The 26,399-nt window shown below is 28.5% G+C and overlaps 2 protein-coding genes across 3 annotated transcripts in view; both read left to right on the plus strand.

Moving 5' to 3' along the window:
* Nucleotides 1–3,337, plus strand: part of LOC107451850 (15-hydroxyprostaglandin dehydrogenase [NAD(+)]) — a 28,347-nt gene extending 25,010 nt beyond the window's left edge. Inside the window, exons 6-7 of the mRNA XM_087149535.1 lie at nt 1,271–1,416; nt 2,967–3,337. Coding sequence (XP_087005661.1) covers nt 1,271–1,416; nt 2,967–3,063 — 243 coding nt within the window. The 3' untranslated portion in view covers nt 3,064–3,337. The remainder of the gene's footprint in view (nt 1–1,270; nt 1,417–2,966) is intronic.
* A 3,214-nt stretch (nt 3,338–6,551) lies between these two features.
* CadN (neural cadherin) overlaps nt 6,552–26,399 on the plus strand; it is a 532,539-nt gene continuing 512,691 nt past the window's right edge. For both annotated transcript variants that reach the window (XM_087149551.1, XM_087149545.1), the window contains exon 1: nt 6,552–6,964. The gene's annotated coding sequence lies outside the window, so the exon portion shown is untranslated. The remainder of the gene's footprint in view (nt 6,965–26,399) is intronic.

The following is a 26,399-nucleotide window of genomic DNA, read 5'->3' on the forward strand; positions in this document are numbered from 1 at the left end:
AGATGGCTCAACGACATCGAAAATGATTTGAAAACCCTAAAGATTAGAAATTGGAAGGGAGTTGCCATAGATAGGAGGCGCTGGCGTTTGTCAGCTGTTGAGGCAGCCCGCCCTGCAAAGGGCTGTTGCTCTGACCAAGATGAAGATTTAATTTTGTTGAGCTCGCCATTTGGATTTCCTAATTAGAACATTACAATAAAACATCCGTTTTTGAGCCTATTTGAATAAACAATAGTATTAGAAAACGTTAAATTAACATGAAATTAAGTTAATTTAGATATTAAAAAAAAGACCGGTTTCTTATGTGCATGTACTGTTAGTATATATTTGGGAAGCCCTCTAGTGGCGTACGATGACAGATCTGACTATGGGTTGCTATACAATACTTAATCCTTATGGTGTTACTTACCTCTTCTCCAAGTTTGTAACTGCTCTACAGAATTCCCCGGTCGTTCGTAGTTGAAGCGCAGCTAAATTAGTTTAACTGTTTGCGTTAACCTCTTACGTTATCAAACCTACGTTAGCCCTTAAGAATTACGGATTTTTTTTAGTTTCGTTTTTAAAGATTTATCCGTTTTATATGTGTATATTGATGATATCCATATCTAACGGGATCGCAACCTAGCGGTAACATCCTCAATTATCTTGTTAGACAGTGTAAAACGTTTATTTATTTATTTTAATAAAAAAATGTATAAATGGGAAAAATAGTCATAGGAAGTTTCCTTTTCCTTAACAAAAGCAGTAAGAAATCATATAAAAAAACATTGTATACTTCTTTCAAGTCGAATAAATTTTATTATTGGAATAATTCATGATATTTTATATTATTCCAATTAGTTAGAATTTAATAATTTTATAATTTAATTAGAGTTGTAATTATGTTTTCTAACTCTGCATGCCTCGTGCATTACGTGTTAACGTTACTGCTTTAAAGCTTGGGTCGATTTATCACGCCAAATCTATTTTCGGATCAGTTTGCAAGCGACTTCACACGTGTTTGTCGATCCTGATTGGCTGATCCATGCGTCACGTCGCTTGCAAGTATCCAATCGTAATTTGTATCAGTTTTTTTTTTAATCACACAATAGATTTAACAGGTTCTGGTGTGCCCAGAATAGCTAAAACCTGGGCACGGCCCAGATGACAAAGTTTATGTTATAGTTTTGTATGATAATTATTTTTAGTTTTTACGAATTTAAAAATAATAAAAAAATATATTTTTTGCATGTTGGTTGCATCTAAAAACATCGCAGATTCTATGTTTCAGGCTGACTATCATTTTAATAAAACAGGTGTGAAAGTTTGTGGCATTGCCCCAGGTCCTACTGATACTGAGCTGATTCGAAACTTTCATTTAAGGTGTCTCGATGAAAGAGAAGGGAAAGAGCAAGTCGCCGGTGTCACAACTGTAACGTAAGTGTTAAAAGATTTTTAAAAAAATTCTATGTTACACCCTCTGCACCTTGTTAACGAGTGTCTTTAAATTTGATCTCTTCAGACCTAGGACATAAACTTCGAGCAGATATGACTTAATAATCATCACAGAGAATCGATGCAGATATGACTTAATAATCATCATAGAATGACAAGATTTTTGTATAACGTTTGTTACGATCAGTTCCAGAGTCAAGGTTGAACTAGATCTGAGTTACGGATCTAGTTCAGCCTTGCCAGAGTAAACTGATCGTAAGACACGGTTCTCTGTAAATCACCATAGTCTAGCATCACTATCAGCGGTCAGTGAGCGGATGAATGACCACTTTGATTAGCCTGTGAAAGAATTGAGGGTGCGCGATATCGGTGTACGCGATCGCGATGTACTACGATATTTTTCCTTTTTTTAATATATTTAACATTTAACTGTCAAAAATACTTTTTAAAAGTTCCATGATGCTTTCTTTTAGAGCTATGTTTAATGTAGTTTTCAGTTCCATATAGTTTCCTAACATAAAAGTTTTTCATCTATTTGAAAATCAAGACAGAAATGAAAGTAGTTCCTTCTTCTATGACTCTCCACACGCTGTAGAAATACATGTTATTGAACCACCGATAGATGGCGGAGTTTATCATTAGATTGTAACCGTAACTGCAAACAAAGATTTTGTAAAAAGCAAGAACACCTACATTGTAATGTAGTAGTAGCATTGTCTACCATTGTACCGTATTAATCATGTTAACTATTTAAATATATTTTTGTTACTTACCCCTTGGTAATTATTGAGTAGTTTTCCTGTGCCATCAAGAAAACGATAAAAGGATATATTCACTAATAATAGTAATAAATCTTCGGTGTATTTTCCCTATTAGAATTGCTTTAAGTTGAAAAGCGAAACACGCTAATGGTGAAAGCACGTGAAGTGTTTACATAGGTAGATAGTTCTGTTGTACGCCACCTATAGCAAATTTGTTATTATAAGAAGTTACCAGTGGGGGATAATCGATTCATTCCAGATTGTTCTTTTTGGTCTGTGCCCAAAGTACAGTTGCTTTTATGAAATAATCACGCTATTCTTGACTCAGTCCAATTTTTTAGTTAATTCAGGAAATGATCTTCAGAATCAGAGATTCTCGGATAACAGTATTTCTTCGTCAGGGTATTGGTGGATATAAAATTAACTCGTAGATCTTCTAAATAATCGATTCCTTACTGCTTTGATCTTGTAAAGAACTTTATTTTAAAATGAAATACTGAAGTATCATCATTCCTCGTTAAACTATTCTACCGTAAAGTGCTCGACTTCACGCGCAGGTCGTCGGGCTACCGAAGCAGTAGAGCCATCCCTTCTACCGAGGATCAAAAAAATTGTGATGGCATGTCTTAGTATCATCCTCAGGGATGTTTCCCAGACCGTCGCCAATAGTCCACTGTGCAGCTCTAGTGCGACGTAAACCAGCAGCAACAACCATCCTCTTATATGTTTTATATAAAAAATAATCATTATGATCCATTGTATTTTTTATAGACCTGATGACATTGCAAAAGGCCTGTTAAAGCTTCTTAAAGACGATAAAAATGGCATCGTGTTGAGAGTAGATTCAAGTGGAATGTATCTTGCCTGAAAGTTTTATTTTTTTTCGAAAATGTTTGATGACAATGTTTGTTTCCAAATTTTAAAATCCAATGAGAATTTGTAATTTCATTTTACCAGAATAAAAAATGTATTTAGTTTTTTGGATCCATTTATTTTTTCTTTATAATTAGTTTTGAAAATTGTGTCACTTTTAAATCTGAAATATCATGTTATTTTGATGTGTGCATATTTTTGTAATAATTGTATGACATATAATCATTAGTGTTTGTATAATTTTTAATAAAGTTTGTATCTCTGATAAATTTTTTTTCCAATAATGTTTTCCTCGTGTTTCTTTTATTATATGGTTGAACCTCCCTAAGACGAAGTTGAATTGTAACTAAATTATTTTCATATTAACCGACAATCGTCTTAAACGATGAAAAAATAAGAGGCATTTATGGAGATTTTTTTAAAAAATCACTCAACTGAAGATGTCAAAGAATTTAAATGATAACAGTAGAGAAATATTTTATAAGCATTTTAGGTTAATTAATCGTTTTTTTTAAAGATACATTTTTGACATCACTGTACAAAAGTACAAGCCCACTAATTTCTAATTTTCACATCTTTACCTCCAATGCAACTAGAATCAACACTTTGAGGCAGCAACCAGATGAAACACAAAAATGATCGAAACAAAATTTTACCATAATCAGGAAAAGAATCACCACCTAAGCCGGCGTTACTCACACCTCTGTCAATGATCCACGCCCCATCATATGATCAGTTGATGACGTCACTAATTGCAGATAGATATGAACTTACGATGACTCCTCATCTCACTCCCAAAAACAAATGCAGTATCCTTACTTGTCTAGTTCAGGAAAGGGGATAAAATTGTTTCAGCGAAGAATTTTTCCGCAAAGGTTATAAAGAAGAATTTATTGGCTGCAATTATTTATTACGTGCAATATTTCCTCTGTCTTAAACGTGCGAAATTAGTCTTTATGTTCGTATTAAAGTATGCTATAATTATTGTTTTGCAAAACAACGTGGTAGGAAAAATATTCTCTTTCATCTTAAGCAAAAACTCGTGTTAAGCGTTTTCGTCTTAAAGAGAAATTTTATGAATTTATTAGGGCAGTGTTTCTCAAAGTGTGGTACGCGTACCCCCAGGGGTACGGGAACAGTTTAGTGGGGGTACGCGTTCTTATGCGAAATATCTTGCAACAAACGAAAATTTGAAATTTTTTTATTTAGAAACAAAACTAACCATGAAAATTTGGGATTACGTATTCTTCTTTTGGCTATTTTTTTGCAGAGTTAACAGTTAATAATTAGTGGTGTCAACAGCCAGTTTTGACTTTTAACTTGCAATTTTTTTTATAGTGAAGGTTTGTAATAAATTCTACTTACTTAGATTATTTTTATAAAATATAATTTTTATCCCTCTAACACAGAACTTTTTACAAAAATGTAAGAATTTTTTACCGAAAATTTTGTACCAAAAAAGAAAAGTAAGCATATTTTTAAAAAATTGAGTTCATTTTTTTTACTAGTAGTACACAGCGTTACGAAAAATTTAGAAAGCGTACACAAAAGTCATAAGTTTGGGAAACACTGTATTAGGGTATCTTTATTGATGAAATTTAAATCATTCAAGAACCTGTACACGTGCCGACCGGCCTGTGTAGGAGTCAGGGTACTGGCCTTACATCAGAGAGGTTCTGTGTTCGAATACTGGGCAAGGCATGGATGTTCTCTCATTCTCTGTACTATCTGTCCTTACTGTGAGAGCAACGTTGACCCAACTAATATGGTGCCCCTGAAAGAGTAACCAGCAAATCTGTCCTTCAGCTGCCTGTATGACGTAGGTCATTCCCCAGGCGGGCATTGGAAAAAAAGAAGAACCTGTACACGTTAAAAAATTTCGACTCTTAAGCGTACTCTCGAAATGGGAAACTTTTCATTTTTGTCTTTGAAAATTATATTCAGATCTGGAGGCAACCTTTGAATGTCCCTGTTTTTTTTTTAAATTTTTATTTTTATTTTTTGCAATATATTATTACTAACTAATAAAAATAATAAAATAAATAAAAATGGATCAGCCGTGTAAAGTGGAAATTACTGATTTTCTTAAAGTACCAACACCTTGTGGTGTATTTCATTTAGACCAATTTTATGCTAACAGTCGTTCGTTTTATTTCATTTATAAAAATTTAAATTAAGAAAATACGTATTGCAGATGTATTTCACAAGTAATAAAATTTCACATTTAAGACCTAATATATTAAACAAAAAATTTTCAGCTATGTAAAGTAGAAATTACTAATTTTCCTTAAGTACGACACCTTGTGGTTTATTTTATTTAAACCAATTTTATGCAAACATTCGTTTTTTTTTTTTTATAAAGTATTAAATCAAGAAAATACGCATTGCAGGTGTATTTTACACGCAATAAATTTTCACATTTAAAACCTAATATATTAAAAAAATATAAAAAAATTGTCTAGCAGTGTAAAGTAGAAATTACTAATTTTCCTTAAGTACAACAGTGGTTTATTTCATTTGAACCAATTTTATGCAAACAAATATTCGTTTTATTATTTTTTTTAAATAAAATATTAAATTAAGAAAATAAATATTGCAGGTGCATTTTACAAGTAATGATATTTCACATTTGAATCTAAATTTATCGTGGTATCGTGATGAATGAAGCAAATATGGGCGTGTAGGAACCATAATTCTTTACAGTATTTATTGTAACAAAAATTGAGGATAACAATACTACGTGCTCCATAAATCATGTTCCCAGTTTCACGCTGGCAGATATTATTATTAAGAGGTGGGTGAAGTAGGAAAAAAAGTTGATTTTTTTTTTGTAAATATTTGAACAGAAATTTTTTCAAAAGTTACATAAACTATAGCTACATAAAGAATTTTATTTGGTTTAGAGGCTAAAAAAAATTTAATATTTTAGAGGAAAAAGGAAAAAAATAATTATTGAAGTGAAATTCGCGCATCAAGGTTTTGTATATAATACAGCAAGTTCTTCGTTCTAAAATTCATATTAATTAAAAAATATATATATACATATATCTAGAAATCTTAATGCAAAATTAATGTAAATTCTTCTAATGATTTTTATTACGCTTCCTCGCATTTCAAATTACGACTACGAGAGCTGATATTCTAGGCAATTCCACTAACCTAATAATCTTCAAAAACATATTAATTAGTATCAATAACTACAGCGCTATTTTAAAATTATCTAGAATAACTCGGTGTGGATGTTTTGTTATTATTATTTTTTTAATCAACGTTGAGGAATAACAATACGCAATAAAGGTAAATTTGTCATCTATTTTTTTTCTTCCTTCCTAGCATTACGAGAGCTGATCTTCCAGGCAATTCCAATGACCTAATAATCCACGAAAATATCATTCCAAATATTATGTAAATCGGGGGGATGGGGTGGAAAAGGACAGTTTGGAAAAGACCTATTCTTTCCACCCACACTTTACAACCGGCCGTGAGTGACGTCATGACATTCACTTCTTTGAATAATGTAGGCACGGGGCTCTTATAACAGCCGCGCGTACCCCCCACTCTTCAGATACGAGCAAACGATCGAGGAGTTTCACCTTTTTGCCGACGGCCGCCATACCGGTAAAGAACGAAAAGGAACGATTTTTTGTTGTTGTTGATTTCATACTCCTCAGTGAAATCTTGCGGTGGAGGATAGCTGGAATACCCCAGTGTCACAGAGTCGTTTCTTTGCGAAGCATCTAAACCGGAACCTGCAGCAGATGCAGTGAGTTAAAGTGATGATGCAGAGAAAAAAATAAAAAGCAGCTCACCCTCCTCTCTTCTCTATCACCCAGGATACGCAAGAGAACACTATAAGGATTATTTATTTATTTACTTTTTTATGTATTTTTATTTGGGTAAGTTTATAATCTTAATCCCTCTCCATTATTATAACTGTTTTTTTTTCTTTTCTGCAACTCGTGAAGGTATATGCACGGGGCGAGTTGATGATATAAAAATCAATTTTTATTCCTCTTATTATTGCTTCTAAAATAATAAGTCAGTAAATGATTACTGATTTTACATATAGACAGGTGACAGTTATATTTTTATTCCTGGTGAAATTATTATTACCATTTATGTAAGGTAATTGTTAGTATAATTTCACGAAGTGATTTGTTCATAGAGCTTCTCTTCATGTTTAGATTTTCCTCAAATTTAATTGAACCCTATACGATCACCTAATTGTGTTCAAAAGATAATTTAAAAATATTGAATACATAATTAATATTGTTTTTAATTAATGTTGCTTCCTATACTAGCATTATATCTATGGGTGACTAAGAGACAGAATCTCTGGTAGGGTGTTTTTCCAACCATACTCTTTAGAGGAGAGGTAGAATCAATCGCTTTTTTTTTTGTTTTTGTTCCTTCAAATGAATTTTTTTTTATTATAAATTTAATTTTTTTTTAAAAACTCGTAATACTTCAAACATATTCATTTATTCCTGTTATTATTACTGCTATTCTGCCGTATACTATCATGCATTGAATAATTAGAATACTAGAATTATTCCATAGATGTCTAAGAAACATAATATTTGGAAGGGTGCTTTTCCAGTAATATTCTTAAGCAGAGAGCTGGAATCAATCACTTATTTCTTTTTTGTTTTTTTTCTTCCTTCAAATACACTTTTCACCCCTTCATAATTATAAATTTAGATTGTTCATAAAACTTGTAATATTTTAATCATATTTATGTGTTCTTTTTATTATTTCTGCTATTATGCAGTGTACTATAAATCCATAGAATACTAGAATTCTATAGATGGCTAAGAAACAGAATCTATGGAAGGGTGTTTTTCCAACTATAGTCTTTAAAGGAGAGTTGGAATCAATCGCTTTTTTTTGTTTTTATTCCTTCAAATATATTTTTTCTTTATAAATTTAAAATTTTGATTTTTTTGAAACTCTTAATACTTTAAACATAATAATTTATTCCTGTTAATATTTCTGCCATATACTATCATTAATAGAATAATTAGAGTACTAGAATTATTCCATAGATGTCTAAGAAACATAATATCTGGAAGGGTGCTTTTCCAGCAATATTCTTAAGCAGAGAGCTGGAATCAATCACTTATTTCTTTTTTGTTTTTTCCCCCTTCAAATACACTCCCCCTTTCATAATTATAAATTTGGATTGTTCATAAAACTTGTAATATTTTTATCATATTTATGTGTTCTTTTTATTATTTCTGCTATTATGCAGTGTACTATAAATCCATAGAATACTAGAATTCTATAGATGGCTAAGAAACAGAATCTATGGAAGGGTGTTTTTCCAACTATAATCTTTAGAGGAGATCTGGAATCAATCGCTTTTTTTGTTTTTGTTCCTTCAAATATATTTTTTCTGTATAGATTTAAAATTTTGATTTTCTTAAAACTCTTAATAACTTTGAACATAATAATTTATTCCTGTTAATATTTCTGGCGTATATACTATCATTAATAGAATAATTGGAATACTAGAATTATTCCATAGATGTCTAAGAAACATAATATCTGGAAGAGTGCTTTTCCAGCAATATTCTAAAGCAGAGAGCTGGAATCAATCACTTATTTCTTTTTTGTTTTTTTCCCTTCAAATACACTTCCCCTCCCCCTTCATAATTATAAATTTAGATTTTTCTTAAAACTTGTAATATTTTAAACTTATTTATGTTTTCCTCTTATTATTTCTGCTATTATGCAGTATATTATAAATCCATAGAATACTAGAATTATTCTATATATTGCTAAGAATCAGAATCTATGCAAGGATGTTTTTCCAACCATAATCTTTAGAGGCGAACTAGAATCAGTCTCTTATTATTATTTTTTTTTGTTCCTTCAAATATATTTTTGCTTTATAAATTTAATACTTTGATTTTTGTTAAAACTTGTAATACATATCTAATTTATTCCTGTTATTATCTCTGCTATTCTGCCGTATACTATCATCCATAGAATAATTAGAATACTAAAATTATTCCATGGATGTCTAAGAAACAGAAAATCTGGAAGCGTGCTTTTCCTGCCATATTCCTTAGCGCAGAGCTGGAATCAATCACTTATTTCTTTTTTGTTAGGTTCATTCAATGTTTTGTTATATTCAAATGTACTTTTTCCCTTCATAATTATAAATTTGGATTTTTATTATAACTTGTCATACTTTAAACACATTCATTTGTTCTTTTTTATTATTTCTGCTATTCTGCAGTATACTATAATCCATAGAATATTAGAATTATTCTTCTGATAGCTGAGAAACAAAATCTATGGAAGGGTGTTTTTCCAACTGTTCTCTTTAGTGGAGAACACAGTAATAAATCACATATTTTATATGTTTTTGTTTCCTCAGATGCATCGTTTTTTTTGCAATTAGAAATTTTGAGTTTTGTTAAAACTTTAGCTTTAAAAATGTACATGTGTTCTTTTTATCAGTCTCCTTTTCTGCATTATAGTCTCTTTCTGCATTAGTCTCCTTTTCTGCATTTCTTTTATTATTTCTTCTTCTCTGTAGTACATTCTCTTCCTTAAAATAATAGAATTATTAAGACAGAATTATGAGAAATAGAATCTCTTTAGGGTTGTTTTTCCAACCATAGTTTTTAATCGACAGTAAGAATCAATAACTAATTTTTTATTCGTTTTTTTCCCCTTTCGGATACATCTTTTTTCATAATTATAAAGTTTGATTTTTATTAAAACTTTTAATACTTTAATAACGTAAGTGCGCTTTCACCTTTTCAATAGAATACTTTATTGTTATTTTGCAGTATTCTATTGTCTATGGAATACTGGAATTATTTTATGGGTTGTTGAGAAACATAATCTCTGGCAAGGTGTTTTTGCAACAATAATTTTTAGTGGAAACCAAGAATAAATAAATTATTTCACACTTGTTTTTGATCCTTCATTTTGATCTTTGATTAGTTCTTTTGTTAGAAAACTATAAATTTTGATTTTTGATAAAACATGTAATGCTTTAAAATCTTTTTTATTATTATTATTTCTTCTATTATTCTGTTGTCCAGAATTCTAGAATTATTTTATGGGTTGTTAAGAAGCACAATCTCTGATGTTTGCTCAACTATTCACTTTAGTGGAGATTAAGAACAAATTAAATTATTTTTCCCTTGTTTTGTTTCTTTATATTGATCTTTCTTTCCCTGTTTTCTAATTTATAAATTTTTGATTTTTTTATAAAACTTGTAATACTTTAAACATATTCATTTATTATTATTCATTCTGTTATTCTGTAATATTCTGTTGCCTAAAATTCTAGAATTATTTTATGAGTTGCTAAGAGACATAATATCTGATGTTTGTTCAACTGTTCACTTTAGTGGAGATTTAAGAACAAATCAAATATTTTTTACTTGTTTTGTTTCTTGATATTGATCCTTCTTTCCCTGTTTTCTAATTTATAAATTTTGATTTTTGGTAAAACTTGTAATACTCTAAAATATTTTTCTTTACTATTATTTCTTCTTTTATTTTGCATAGAGAATAGTAGAATTATTTTATGTGTTGTAGAGAAACCGCATCTCTGCTGCAGTATTATTCTAAATATAATCTTCAGTAGGAAACTAGAACAAATAAATTATTTTTCATTTTTTTTTTGTTCCTTGACAATCATTTTACTAAAACAATTTTTCATAATTAAAAATATTCATTTCTGATAACATTTATAAAAATTTTCTTATTAAGAAAATACTATTATTGAGTTTATTACTATTGCTGGTTTACAGTATTCTATTACCTATAGAATAGTAGAATTATTTTATGTGTTGCAGAGAAACCAAATCTCTGCTACGGTGTTATTCTAATTATAATCTTCAGTAGGAAACTAGAACAAATAAATTATTTTTCATTATTTTTTGTTCCTTGACATTCATTTTACTAAAACAATTTTTCATAATTAAAAATATTCATTTCTGATAAAATTTATAGAAATTTTCTTATTAAGAAAATACTATTATTGAGTTTATTACTATTGCTGGTTTACAGTATTCTATTCCTATAGAATAGTAGAATTATTTTATGTGTTGCAGAGAAACCAAATCTCTGCTACGGTGTTATTCTAAATGCAATCTTCAGTAGGAAACTAGAACAAATAAATTATTTTTCTTTATTTTTTGTTCCTTGACATTCATTTTACTAAAACAATTTTTCATAATTAAAAATATTCATTTCTGATAAAACTTATAAAAATTTTCTTATAAAGAAAATACTATTATTGAGTATATTACTATTGCTGGTTTACAGTATTCTATTACCTATAGAATAGTAGAATTATTTTATGGGTGTCTCCAAAACACTCTGATATGAGGTTTTTCTAACTTTAGTGGAGAACTGAACAAATTTTTTCTTATTTGTTTTGTTTCTTCAAATTGATCTCTCTTTCACTTTCATAAAAATGATAAAATTGTGATTTTTTTTAAGACTTCTAATAATTTAAAGCATTAATTTTTGTTATTGGTTCTGTTATCTTGAACTATTTAATTGTTTATCGAATACTAGAATTACAGTATTTCATGCATTGCTTTGAAACAGAACTAATGGAAAGATGTTTTATAAAGTTAAATTACATACATAAATTATTTTTCATTTGCTTTGTTTATTTCGATTCATATTTCTTTCACATTTTTTATAATTATACATTTTATTTTTGATAAAATTTGCAATATCTTAAAAACAATTTTTTAATATTGTTATTACTTCAATTATTCTGAAGTATTCTATAGTTTATAGAATACTAGAATATATAGTTTATATAATCAATTTTGATTTTTGATTAAACTTGTAATATTTTAAAAACATTTTTTAATTTTTTGATTTCTGCTATTAAGTAGGATTATTTGGTCTACAGAATGCTAGAATTTATTTTATGGGTTACAGAGAAACAGAATCCCTGCCAAAGATTTTTTTTCACATATACTTTTCAGTAGAGGGCTAGAACGATTAAATTATTTTTCATTTGTTTTTAATGCTTCATATTCATATTTCTTTCGTTTTTTCCATTGTTATAAATTTCGATTTTTGATCAAACTTATAATATTTTAAAAAAACATTTTATTATTATTATTATTTCTGCTTTTATGTAGGGTCTTTGGTCTATAGAATGCTAGAATTTATCTTATGGGTTACAGAGAAACAAAATAACTGCTAAAGATATTTTTTCACATATACTTTTCAATGGATAGCTGGAATGATTAAATTATTTTTCATTTGTTTTAAATGCTTCATATTCATATTTCTTTCGTTTTTTACATTGTTATAAATTTCGATTTTTGATCAAACTTGTAATATTTTAAAAAAACATTTTATTATTATTATAATTTCTGCTTTTATGTAGGGTCTTTGGTCTATAGAATGCTAGAATTTATCTTATGGGTTACAGAGAAACAAAATAACTGCTAAAGATATTTTTTCACATATACTTTTCAATGGATAGCTGGAATGATTAAATTATTTTTCATTTGTTTTAAATGCTTCATATTCATATTTCTTTCGTTTTTTACATTGTTATAAATTTCGATTTTTGATCAAACTTGTAATATTTTAAAAAAACATTTTATTATTATTATAATTTCTGCTTTTATGTAGGGTCTTTGGTCTATAGAATGCTAGAATTTATCTTATGGGTTACAGAGAAACAAAATAACTGCTAAAGATATTTTTTCACATATACTTTTCAATGGATAGCTGGAATGATTAAATTATTTTTCATTTGTTTTTAATGCTTCATATTCATATTTCTTTCGCTTTTTCCACAGTTATAAATTTTGATTTTTGATGAAACTTGCAATATTAAAAATAAAAAAAACGAAACATTTTATTATTATTATTTTCGCTTTTTTGGTGATATAAATGTTAAGAATGCCATAATTATTTTATGGGTTGCAGATAAACAGAATTCCTGGTAAAGTGTTTTTTTTCATTTACTTTTCAGTAAAGGATTAGAACGAATAAATTTTTATCCATTAGTTTTTGATGTTTTATATTATTATATCTTTCGCTTTTTCTACAGTTATGAATTTCGATTTTTGATCAAAATTGTAATAGTTTAAAAACTTTTTATTATTGTTATTTCTACTATTATTTCGGATTCTTTGGATGCAGAATACTCGAATTATTTTAGGGATTCCCGAGAAACGAAATATCTGGCAGGGTGTTTTTCGAATAATTTTTAGCAAGAAAATAGTACAAATTAATAATTTTTCATTTGTTTCTGTTGTCACTTTTTTCAAAATTATAAGTATTCATTTTCGATAAAACTTATAATATTTAAGCAAAAAATCATTTTTAATTTCCTTACTACTGCATGGTTTATGGCATTTTATGGCCAATGGAATTCTAAGTTTAATTTTTGAGTTGCTGTGAAACATAATCCCTGCCACCAAATTATTCTTCATTTGTTCTTATTCCTACAATCTCATATTTTTTTAAGTTTTTTTTTTGTAATCATAAAAGTTAATTCGTAATTAAATCGGTAAGAAGTTGTTATAAATACTCTAACTTATATTTTTGTTGCTTTCATTACTTCTTGAATTTTTAAATGTATGATTTATTTATTATGTAACTGCTTTTTTTTAAACAATAATCTAGTAATATTTGATAAACAAATATATCAAATGCATTAATTATTCATAAAAATTAAAACCTTCATTACATTTTAATTTGTAAATATTTTGTAGAATAAATACTTGTTTATTTAACAAAAACATTTTGCTTTCCATGCTTGAAAAATTTAATTCTATTTAAAAAAAATTATGTTTATGAAAAATCATTTTTTTAAAATTCGTAATTTTTGCTTTTTAAACGATACTTTTTATATACTTTTTGCTCATTTTTTCCTATAAATATTTAATTATTATTTATTGGTTTTTTAGAGAACTCAAATAAAGTTAACATAATTACTTTTTTGCAAATATTGAGAAAGAGTAGACATAAATAGTTGTCCATGTTCATTATTTTATATTTTGTCACTGAACATAAACGAAGCTTAAATTCGAGCTGTTTGTTAAATAAAACTGATAAATGAATACATAAAATTTACAATGTTTTCTTACATGCTTATTGTCAACACATTTTTATAAAGGAAGTTTTTTTTTTTTTTTTTTCATTTTAGAACCTATTGCTGTGAGCTTCTTCAGTTTTACCCCATGTTATTCAATAGTGAAATTGCACTTAGCTCTTAGATTTCAGCACGTATTTACCCAAAAAATGATTAGAAATGATTACCCAAAAAATGATTTAGAAGACATAAGTTGATTCAGGATGTTTGAAAAAGTAAATAGAATTGAAATGTGTAAAAATAATTACTGAATTGCAGTGGTTAAAAACTTATTTTCTTTTTTTTCTTCGAAAAGGATTTTTCTTTTCAATATAATTTTATTTATTTCAAAATCAAATTAACCACGTACCCATAAAGACAAATATGGGCCCCAAAACTACCAGTTGTTTTGATCACATAGTAAATATTTTGAAATTAACTTTTCGATGATTACATGAGGGGGGGGGGGTATCGATTCGCATTTTTCTCTATATACTTTATATAATTTTGATTTTAACCGTCGTTGAACAGCCGACCCAATTTTTGGGTTTACGATTACTAATGTTCAACTCCGAAGCCTTGCCATTTTGAACCCAATCCAGAAGACAAGGGAACTCCTGGATCAAGTATTGGGAGAAATTTACCTTCGCAGAGGACTTTTTTTTGATGGAACTGACCCGCATTTGCGTTAAAGGGAGAAGAAGACCACGAAAACCTTCCACGGTTAGCCGGACGGCAAAGAGACTCTAACCCATGATCCGTCTACCAATGAGGATATTTCACGTCAGCACTGTGGTCGGTGCAACCCGGATGCTGATTCGTATCGACCAGCCATTGCTGGGATTCGAACTCGGCTCACCTCATTAGAAGGCGAACGCTCTAACTACTGAGCCATCGCGGCTCTATATGCTTTATATAGGAAAAAATGCATTCTGATAGCAAATGCATTTGCTATCAGAATGATTTGCATGAAATTTTTTTTTTTCTATGTCACCTTGGCAGCATAAATGAAAATCAGGCCTATATTTTAGAAATTAAACATCACTATTGCTACGAATTCAGTAAGATATAATTTGATACATTACTAATAAAACTTTTTCTGTGTAAGGTTCATTCAACTAATCTGGTGCAGAAAATATTTTTTTTATTCTTTTGCATTAAATTATAAGATTGACTAATCAAAGGATATGTAATGTGCTTGTTTCGGAGTAAATAAATATTAAAGCTCGAATTTATTTGATCAAAATACAGAATATGTTTTTTCAAAGCTGGATTCTCATAGTTTTCTGTTCAGCAAATCAAACCAATATCAGGAATGTTAGAAATTTAGAAATCACATTTAGTTGGTTTTTGAAAGTAAATACTTTTAACCGCAAGCTTCATTCAAGTAAACAGACTTAAATACATTATTTTTACTTTCAGCAATTGCTTCTAATTTTTCTATTTGAATACATTAGAAATAAAATTACTTCCAGTAGATTTCTATGAAGAAGAAAAAAATCCCATTTTACGCTTTTTAGGATAAAGACTTTACGTACAAAATCATGAAAAAATAGTTCTTCCAGTTATACAACTAAACGCTCCCGACAAGGCAAATATTTGTGTCTGGCCAGTTTTAATTTATTTTAATGCTTGGTCTAGTTTTCGGAAAGTTTAAATACGTAAAAATACTTCATAGTGTTTTTGCTAGAATGAATTAGATGTTTTATATTAAATAAGCATCTAATTCGATTTCTTTTTCTAAAAAAAATACTTTCTTTTTAATGATGGGATCCATAAATAGAAAATTTATACAATAAATATGCAATTAAAATACAAACGTCGAAACCATTTTTTTATTTGAGTCAGTTTATTGTATGAAACATCGCAAAAGGTTTTTCATTGCTGCCATCACAAATTTGAATTTTGCTCCTATGTATTTATATATATATTTATAACCGTCGTTGAACAGCCGACCCAATTTTTGTGTTTAGGACTACTAATGACTACTTACGACTACCAATCCATAAGACAAGGGAAAGCCTGGATCAAATATTGGGAAAAATTTGCCTTCGTTGAGTACTTTTTGATGCAACTAACCCGCATTTGCATTACATGGAAGGGAAAACCACGAAAACCTTCCATGGTTGGCCCAACGGCAAGGGGACTCTAACCCATGATCCGTCTACCACTTTAGGATATTTCACGTCAGCACTGTGGTCGGGTCGGTGCAAGCTGGATGCGGAATTCGTATCAACCAGCCATTGCTGGGAATCGAACTCGGTTCCCCTAGTTGAAAGGAGCACAATCTATCCCCTGAGCCATCACGGCTCTGCTACTATCTATAAAGCATTTTCCCACTATCTGTAAAGCATAAATATAATGGCTAGATACAGAAAGATATATTTTATTCGTAAATTTTATAACCAATACAAACCGTATACAACCGTAAATTTTGAAACCAATTAATTTAATCGAGCCAATTTATTCTTAAATAGTAAGGTTTTTGATCCGCTTTCACAAATTCCAATTTTAACCTGATACATAAAATATTTTTATAAATATATTTATTGGCTAGATACGAAGTTACACATTCTACTCATAAACTGTAAACTCACTTTTTTTTTAAAAAAAATATTAATTTATAAAATTTAATTATTTTAGTTACAAAGTATCCAGTATCCTTACAGCTATACGATTAAAGTTGAATATTTAAATTGAATCTGTAATTTATAATCATTTGATTTATAATCTTTTAATTTATAATGTATATTAAATAGACTAACTGAATTATCCGGAGTTTTTCAAACAGCCGAGCCGACGTCATTGTGCAATGCGTAGGCTTATTAGAAAAATCTCCAGTATTTTCTATCCACCCTGACCCTATCTAGGTTTATTTGCAATGAGCCTATATACTTTTAGGCTATTTAGAAACTTTATCATTCATTACTGAATTAATCTTATTTGTTTAAAGCATCTTGCTTCAAACCCAGAATAGTGAATGCTTATTATAAATAGCCTTATTAAAGGTTTACTACTATAAGCATAAGCAAATTGACTCTAATGGATTAATTCTTCTCACATTTCCTTAGTAATCAGAAAATCGAATAGCTGATTATAATAAGCATAAAAGTGTCTGGCAGATTAGACAAAGTGGAATATTTTTACGATTAGCGTGGTGCGAAGAAAAATGCTGGCTATGTATTAGCTGGATCCTATCAATTAGCCTACAATGTGTACAAACAAAACAATGTTTAATTACTACTTTTCATTTAAAGTTTTACACTCAGCCTTTTTAATTATTAGGAATAAATTTTTTTTAGAAAGCAAAAAAACCTAGTCTATTTATACCTATAGCTATTTTTGTTGCTTCCAATAATTATTCACCTACTATTAGTTCCACACTTTCCCTATTATCTTGTTCAAATGTTCAATCGTTAATAAAATACTTTTTACTCATACACTCAACTTGAAATACATTTTTTTTTGAACTTGCAGTGGATGACTCTTGGTGTTAAGACAGTTTTTTCAAATATTAATTCATTAATTTAATTTAATTAATTAATTTTAGTTTCATATGGGAGAAATTTTTTTAATTATTTAATAAAAAGTAACTAAAATCAAATTTTTCTTTGTTAACCTAAGTAGGAATTGGCTTTAAATTTTTTGTTTTTAATATTACTTGTTTTGAATTGTTAAGTTTCTTATTGATCTTGTAATTTAATGGAATCAAATTTAAATTATGCATGAAGCACCGTCACCAATTTTACTTTAATATACACTATTACCTGTCAGCCATTAAGTGCTGGGAGTAAATGCGTAATTATCTTCCTGAATAGGGCACTTATTTTATAAAGTGGTTTTTTGACTTGTACTTGTTACATTAATTTGAAATGAATAATTACGACGTGAACTTTAACGTTTATGAAAAGTCTCGCTTTTTCATTAGATTTGGAAGAATAAAATAAAACTATGTGGTCAGGCGAGGTAAAGTGGATATAAAATCAAACTTTTTTTAAGGAAGGCTCTAAAACCAAACTATTAAATTTATTTTACTGAAAATTTTGATGAATTTTATATACATTGAATTCATATTGTATAAATTTAGGGCATAACTTACATGTTTTGTTAGATTGTTTTCTTACACAGGGTGCGTAGCGTTTTTAAAACGTGCTTATTTTTGATGTACGTTTTTTAAAAGCCCTTAAAGGTGCTTTTTTTATTCGGGGTTTGTAAAAAATTCTTAATTTCCTATCTTTTAAAAAGTATTTTTTCTTTGCCGTGTCGATTGTCGTTCTAAATTACAAAAAATGCATGATTTTTACAATTTCCTCTGTATCATACCATAGTTATTTTATCATGATTATGTGAAGTTTTTGAAAATGTTTTTTAATTATATTGATTTTTTATTTATAAATTAACAACTTTAAAAAATAAAAAAAATAATTTTTATTACTGCACAGATCCTAATTATGATTTTTGTTTTGGAAACTGATTAACAATATTTTTTGAGTGCTTAAAAGGTACTTATTATTATTTTTTTGTTGAAAAATCAGGCTACGCACCCTTTTACAGTAACACATTCAAAAGAACATGTTTTGATATACTCATTTTACCTCCCGAGTGGGGTAAATGGGTATAGTTCTAAAATTAGTATATATTTCATTAAAAAAAACATATGTAAATATTGTTTCAGAAATAAAATTGATCTTAAATAAATGTATCATGATTATATATATATTTTTAAAAAAAACCCTAAAAAATACATTTTTCCGTATCATTAGAGTTAATGTTCGTGGCTATCAAAATTAGGTTTCATTTCGGAAGCAGTATATTTCGCAGAACTCTACACAATTTCGTCAAAAAAGCAGGAAAAGTGTAATAGTTTTTGGTTCATTTGAAATATAAATGAGAGTGTAAAAATTAATATCTATAATTGTGTTTTTACTATTAATAGCAGATCCGTATTTACACTGGTGTCAGAAATTAAGAGAATTTGTAGACTGGGTCGATTATCTCTAGAATTAGTTTGCCGATTTTAATGAAATTTGATATGTACAGTCCGCAAAAAAAAGAAGATATCACCCTGAATAACTTTCGTTCTAATGATCGGATTTTCACGAACTAAGTGTTAATCTTAATGGTTCTTGGGGGTGACCTCAAATATGCTAATTAATTAGTGCTAACTATTAATTAAGTTACGAAATCAGACACAACGTACTTTCTCTGAATAAACATGTATTTTTTCTTACATATTTGGATTCTTAACCTTCAAAATATAGGGGGTAGCCGCAATCTGGGAAATATGGTCCCCATAGTTTGGTCAGGAGAGCGATCCAAAGTTCGTACCCCTTAATGTTAATTTCACTTTTTACGTTTTTAGTCATATTTTAAAAACTAATAAAGCAATTCGAAGAAAATTTCACCCAGTCATAAAACTCATTTACCCAAAGATAATTTCACGAAAAATATAATTTTTAATAATTGTTCATTATTTTTTATTATTTAATTAAATTAAGGATGAAAAATTTTTGAGTTATAAGGTATGAATTTTTTTATACCATATTAATCTACATATTTTTCAATTGAAAAATCTAAAGTTTCAACTGTTTTTATTTATTAGAAGCTGAGAAAAATTAAAATTAATTATTTAAAATAAAATTAATTTGGCGACAATGAAGAAATGATTAAATGAGGCGATTAATATTAAAATGTGATAAACTTGCGAGGAACTTGACTTCGCGCGCTTAGCATAAAATTTCATTCATATTTTTTTCGCTAATAATCGTTTGCTTATCTTTTCATTTTTATTTTTTAAGCTATAAAATACGATGTTTCTTTTTTAGTCGTCTAAAATTCTATTTGTAATTTAGTAAAGAAATTTGAAAAAACATTTTATTGAATAAAATACATTTTATTCAGAGAATGTGGAGTTTTATAAAAGCATACTTCTGATAGAATATGATTATACAACAGATTGTGCTTCTTTAATGTGATTATTTTTTATTTTTTAGTTTTTTTTCTTCTCAATAACTGATAAAATTTCAATAATATACATACGAATGAATAAATTTGGAATAAAATATTCATAAATTTCTCGAATATATATTTTATAAATATTAATAAAAATACGTAGTCAACATTTTTAAGCATCTCTCACAACATCGCAAATTTCTCAAAATCTTATAGGGTAAACTAACCAGTGATGGAATACTTAAGCTTAGCTTGTCTTTAAAAAAAAATCATAAAAATTTCAAAATTTGTAATTTTAGCTAAATGACGTATTTGTTATTAAATGCATGTCGACATATTTGTTATTAAATGCAAATTATGTAAAAAAAATTTAGATAACTTACATAATATTGTTTTAAGCTTTAGGTGGTTTAAATAATAAGTAGTAAGATAACCAAGTGAAGGAACAGTTCTTAAATTGAATAAACACTAAATTTTCCAGTGAATGAACACTTAATTTTGAGAATGTTTGATGCTCGTTAGGAATCCTTAGGCCACACAGATATCTGTCGCCCTGTAGATGCCTGAATTGACGGATGTTAACACAGACGGGCATTAGGAAAAAAAAATATTTTAAGTTTTCGTGCCCCCATTTCAGTATCTTAAGGGCCTTACGAGCTCTGTTTAAAAAGAGAGTATCATATCAGATATATATATATATATAAGAAAACAAAAATAATCATAGTAGCAGTATTTGGTGGTAAATGTAACTTATCGTAATTGAAGAATATGCTGTGCGACATTTTATGGTGAATTTGCGAACGTAAGTTTCAGAATGTATCGAATCATGTGGATGCTATTTGCTAATCATCTTTATCCAAAGAAAACCATGTAACGTAAATATCTAGCAAAATGAAGCAGTTTTTTAAACAATGAATCATACAATATGCAACATATTATTTCAATATCCTATTCTTAAACATAAAATATTTCAATGTTTTTAAAATGTCACTAAACATTCAGCAATTCATTGAGTTATAGAAAATAGAAATATCGTAAATTATAAAAAACCTTGTGAATGTGCATTAGAATTACTATACAATCTACATTTTATTTTTCAAGCACTTTTTTTTTCTTCAAACTTTCATGCCTAGAAGACTCGATTAAAGCTGTAAAAATCATTATCCCTAAATTTTTGTATATAGCTAATTTTGTATATAGCTAAAATTTTGTATAAGTTATGTTAATTTGATTTTAGTATGAAGTTCTCGAATAAACATAGCAAAAATAGCATAATCTAAATAATATCAGATAAAAAGTTCATGTATTTAAATTCTAAAAACTTATAAATCGATTCAAATTTTCTTTTCAAAGGAGAATAAAATAATTTTTTTTTTTTGCTTTTTGGACATAAATGAACTTAAAAATTGTTTATTGCCAGAAACTTCGAGATGTTTTCTATTAACTATTAATTAAACCTCTCAGAGCAATCACAAAACATTATTTCAATTTTTTTACAGTCAGAAATTGGTTGCCTAGCAACCTAGTAAAATTAAGCGTTTCTCTTTTGAATCAGTCAATGGGTTATCTTAAAATATTTATTTGCGCAGGCGACTTTTTTGGCGGTTTTCTGGACAATCGCCAAATATATAAACCTTTATTGCAACCCAATTTACGACCCATTTGTTTTAAAATTTTGTCTACCCCCCCTAATTCAAGTGTCTAGATTCCAAATATGTAAAAAAAAATATATGTTTATTCAGAGAAAGTACGTTTTTGTGTCTGATTTCGTAACTTAATTAATAGTTAGCACTAATTAATTAGCATATTTGAGGTCACCCCCAGGAACCATTAAGATTGACACTTAGTTCGTGAAAATCGGATCATTAGAACGAAAGTTATTCAGGGTGATATCTTTTTTTTTTGCGGACTGTACATACATTGATACAATTCCAATACAAAACAACAAGGTCCAATACAAAACAAATAACCATTCAAAAAGTGTAATGCACACGCATAATCTTGCGTAACACTCATTGGAATCGGAAGGTATGAAATTGTCACAGGACAATTCAGGCCGATTGCCACAGCAAATGATAAAATGCCTTATTTCAAGTATGAAATCACGCTGCTATGCCTGTATATCTGTAAGAGGGGACCATAGCCTCTATTGATAAATTTTTGTGTGTGCTTATTTTGCAACCGCTGTTCCATACCTTCTAACTCCAACGAGTGTTACGAAAGATCATGCGTGTGTATTACAATTGTTGGATGGTTATTTGTATTGTATTGTATCAATGTAAGTACATATCAAATTTCATTAAAATCGGTCTAGTAGTCTTAGAGATAATCGACCAAGTCTGCAAATTCTCTTAATTTCTTACACCAATGTATATTGCATTTAGTTCCTTTAAGGAAATTGTTTTGTTTTCCAAGAAAGAACTGCCCTATAAACATAAAAACTTGCGTGAAAACTTATCTACATTTTGAAATATGCTCATTAAGTTGTACCATTATGCTATTTTGGTAATTTTCTTTTAAATGTATACTATGTCTGTCATAGTGTTATTCCTCCCCCTCTAATCATTCTTCTCTTTAAAAAATAAAATTTAAAAGAAATTTTATTTTTAGTGTTAAAATTACTATGTAAGGCTATAATCACAAGTAAGTTATTTTTTAGTTAATTCATTATAAAATATAAGCATTGGATAACCTCAAGAGCAAACACAGAAGTAAAAAAATGATCCCAATCATACTTAGCTAAGCCTAACCTAAGCCTAACAACACTTAGCTAAGCCTAACCTAAGCCTAACAATACTTAGCTAAGCCTAACCTAAGCCTAACAACACTTAGCTAAGCCTAACCAAGTACCCACTTTATCGAACCTCAGAAAACAATTAATAATAAATAGAATTTTGAAATTTATTCCTAAATTTCTATGTAGATTTATTCGATGTCCCTCCACCAGTTTGAACAACAATTAATTGTTTCTGACAGTTTTTAATGATATTAGAAAGAAAGTTCACGAATACCTTAAACTAACATTATAAGTTGATTATTAACAGATAGTTTGTAAACGCTGAATTTTTTTTATCAGTTTCTAAAACTGAAATTAAAATGTTAGCTACAATCCCAGCAAATGTTTCTAAAAATATGAAATAAATTATCTCAATTTAAAAGGAGAAAATATACGTTTTCTTAACACATACCCACTTTATCCCATGTACCCACTTTACCCCACTTGACCCTCACCTTTCAAATGAAATGCAATTACTGACAATTTTTAAAGAAGCTTATTATAACTTATTAACTAGCTACTAACAAAAAAACCCAGTTAAGACTGAAATTTTTTTTGAAGCAATGCAAAGTGATGAAAAAGCATATATCTTGTCCAAAAGAGTATATTTTTTCCCTTATCATTTTAACAGCATGTATAAAAATATCATATATTCGAGATAAATAGTATTCAATACTATTAATTTAGTCAGAGGTATTTTGATATATTGATTATAATAATTTTTTTGCGTACGATTTAGATAATGTTTAGTTGAATTAGAGCAGAAATGTAATTTAAAACAATTCCTCAAATTCGCCCATTCTGCAATACGTGAGAAATTTGTAACGATATTAATTTTATAAATTTATGCCTAAATTTGTATAAATTATACTACCTAGAAAAATCTAATAAAGATTTATTTTTTAAAGAGATTATCAAGCATATATAAATATTTTATATTTTAAATCAATTATTCAAATTATTACACGGAACTATAACTGAAAAAGGATTTTATAAAAAAAAGCTGATTTTTTTAAAAGTATATCATTGGTATTGAAACATAAGCTTGTGAATAAACGCTACAAGAAGATTTTGAGTAACGAAGTATTTAATCTTGAAAATACTCATGTAATAAAAATGTGGCAGATTCAATGAACAAGATTTCAAATATTTAATTTTTAATAAATATTCTTGCTTGTATTTATTCGGAATATTACATAACTACGTTGAAAAATAAATACAAACAGAAAATAATTAATATTAATAAATTTTTAGAGTTATTAAGAATCTGAAGTTGTTCACTCAATAAATTAAATTTCAGCTGAAATAAATGAACGGGTTGTTAAATAAGTGATTAGCTGAAATAAAGTGTAAGTTTTTTTCCCAAAGATTTTATCAAACTATAAGTTTACTCGTTCTTTTCAAGTAGTCATGCTCAAAATATCAATAACTATATCATTAACTTTACTATCATAAATCAGAATATCATTAACTTTAATTATCAATACAATTAATTTAATTTATTTGAGAAAAAATTGAGATCATTTCACAATATTCATGTGAATACACTGTTAGAATTCTCATTCTAAAATAACGGTAAAGTAACTGGCAGTAGTCTGTTCATACAATTAAGCGTAAAATTTACGGTAAAGAACATTTTTTACCAATGCGGTTTTGTTACTAATATAGTTAAAAAAAACATGAATGCAAAACTATACGGTTTTTAACCATTTACAACTAGCATGGTTTAAAAACAGTGAAAAAAGAAATTTAATTGAACATAGGAGCTAGGATTTCTTTAGGTAATGGCCATTGGAGCTAGATTGTGGTTGAGTTGTGTTTCATTTGGTTGTTTGACCTATCGTAATAGATGGGAAATACTAGACTTTTTTGTGTTAAGCAGCTTTATGTTGCTGCCATCTATGCGTGAAAGAGAGTATCGTGTTCTAATAGTCCAAGGTCACAAATTGGGGTGTGCAGAACACTTGTCACTCTTCATGTCTTGAAGGGAATGAAAGAAATATTGTGGTGTCGGCCATGAGATTGACAGATCAGCCCTCTCGGTTATAATATGTAGCCAGCTGAAAGGAACTAAGTGGCTTCATTAGATGGGTCTAGCTGGTGTGATAAAATTCTGGTCGTTTAACCGTATTAGGTGAAAGTAGTTAATAAACTGTAAACTCAAAGGTTGAATAACATCTTATTTATGGTTATAAAACTGTTTTGCTTGAATACGGTAAAATAACAATGAAATAAATTGTTATTTCACCATTTTTTTTCGAGAAATAGAAAAAGAGAAAAATCTCAGCTAATTGTTTAAAAAAAATTTTGTTGATAAAAAGGCAAATGTTTGTTAAAATTATAAGGTTAAAATTATTTTTAACTCATTTTATATACCTTTATTTATTAATTTACCTTTACTTTATACCTTATATAGTATACCTTTATTTTAAATTTTTTTCTTAATTGATTAGTTTTTTTTTAATGCTATTGTTTGGTTATGATCAGAACATCACAAAAATACTATAGGTTAACAGTTCATGGTGAAGGAGAAGTGTGCAGCTTCTGTTGGTACTAGGTTGCCCTGGAGCTAAAAGGTGATAGGAAACTACAGACAGCTATCACAAGACTAATCACTGGTCATACCCGCGGACTAACATTTGTTCAGGGTCAAAAGACGTTCCCTGTATGACTAAAATGTAGTGCTCACCAGGCTTCACCTGATCATTTGCTGACCTGGAACCCTACCATGAGCTCCATGGAATGAAATTCCATCTGGGAATGACGTCACGTTCCAACGGGAATTATTTATGGGACTGGAGAAAAATTTTATTTTGGAGGATCCGCAGATGGTGTTTGATTTTCTGTCGGTGAACGGTCTCCTGGACTTGTTCTGGGCCAAGAGGAATAAGTACTACCACCACCACATCACAAAAATTTTATTACTGTTCCCACAAATCTGTATTTCATTACTATTAATTAGTACTCATATTAAAAGTAACTTCAGTGGCTAATTACTATTTTATTAATATACCTTTTTTATACTTTTTAAATGTCTTTCTGTTGGTTTTTCTTTTAAATTTTAGTCCTTTTTCAACGTGCTACCACGTAATATTCTTTATTGAATTTATCTGACTCAGCGACTATAAAATAATTAAATATTTAAATGCGCTCAATAAACTATATTTTTGTTCAAAGAGAGTTAGAAATTATCACTGATGTTATTGTTAAAATAAGTGAAAAACTGAATCGCTTATATTGAAATTTAAAACAATGACTAACGCTTAACCCATCAGAAAATTCCATTTCGTTTTTCGCTCATCCCTATTTAATGAATGAATTAATATTTGAAAAGTCTGCATTAACATCAAGTGTCATACGCTGCAAGTTTAAAAAAAATGTATTTGAACTTGAGTAAAATAATGAATAAAAAAGTATTTTATTAACGATTGAAAATTTGAACAAGATATGGGGAAAGTTTGAACTAATAGTAGAAATTGAATAATAGTTATAACTACAATTAACCAATTATTTAATT

This window comes from Parasteatoda tepidariorum, chromosome 1, assembly GCF_982258835.1.
Source record: "Parasteatoda tepidariorum strain Cologne lab strain chromosome 1, Ptep-v5.0, whole genome shotgun sequence".
NCBI lineage: Eukaryota > Metazoa > Arthropoda > Arachnida > Araneae > Theridiidae > Parasteatoda > Parasteatoda tepidariorum.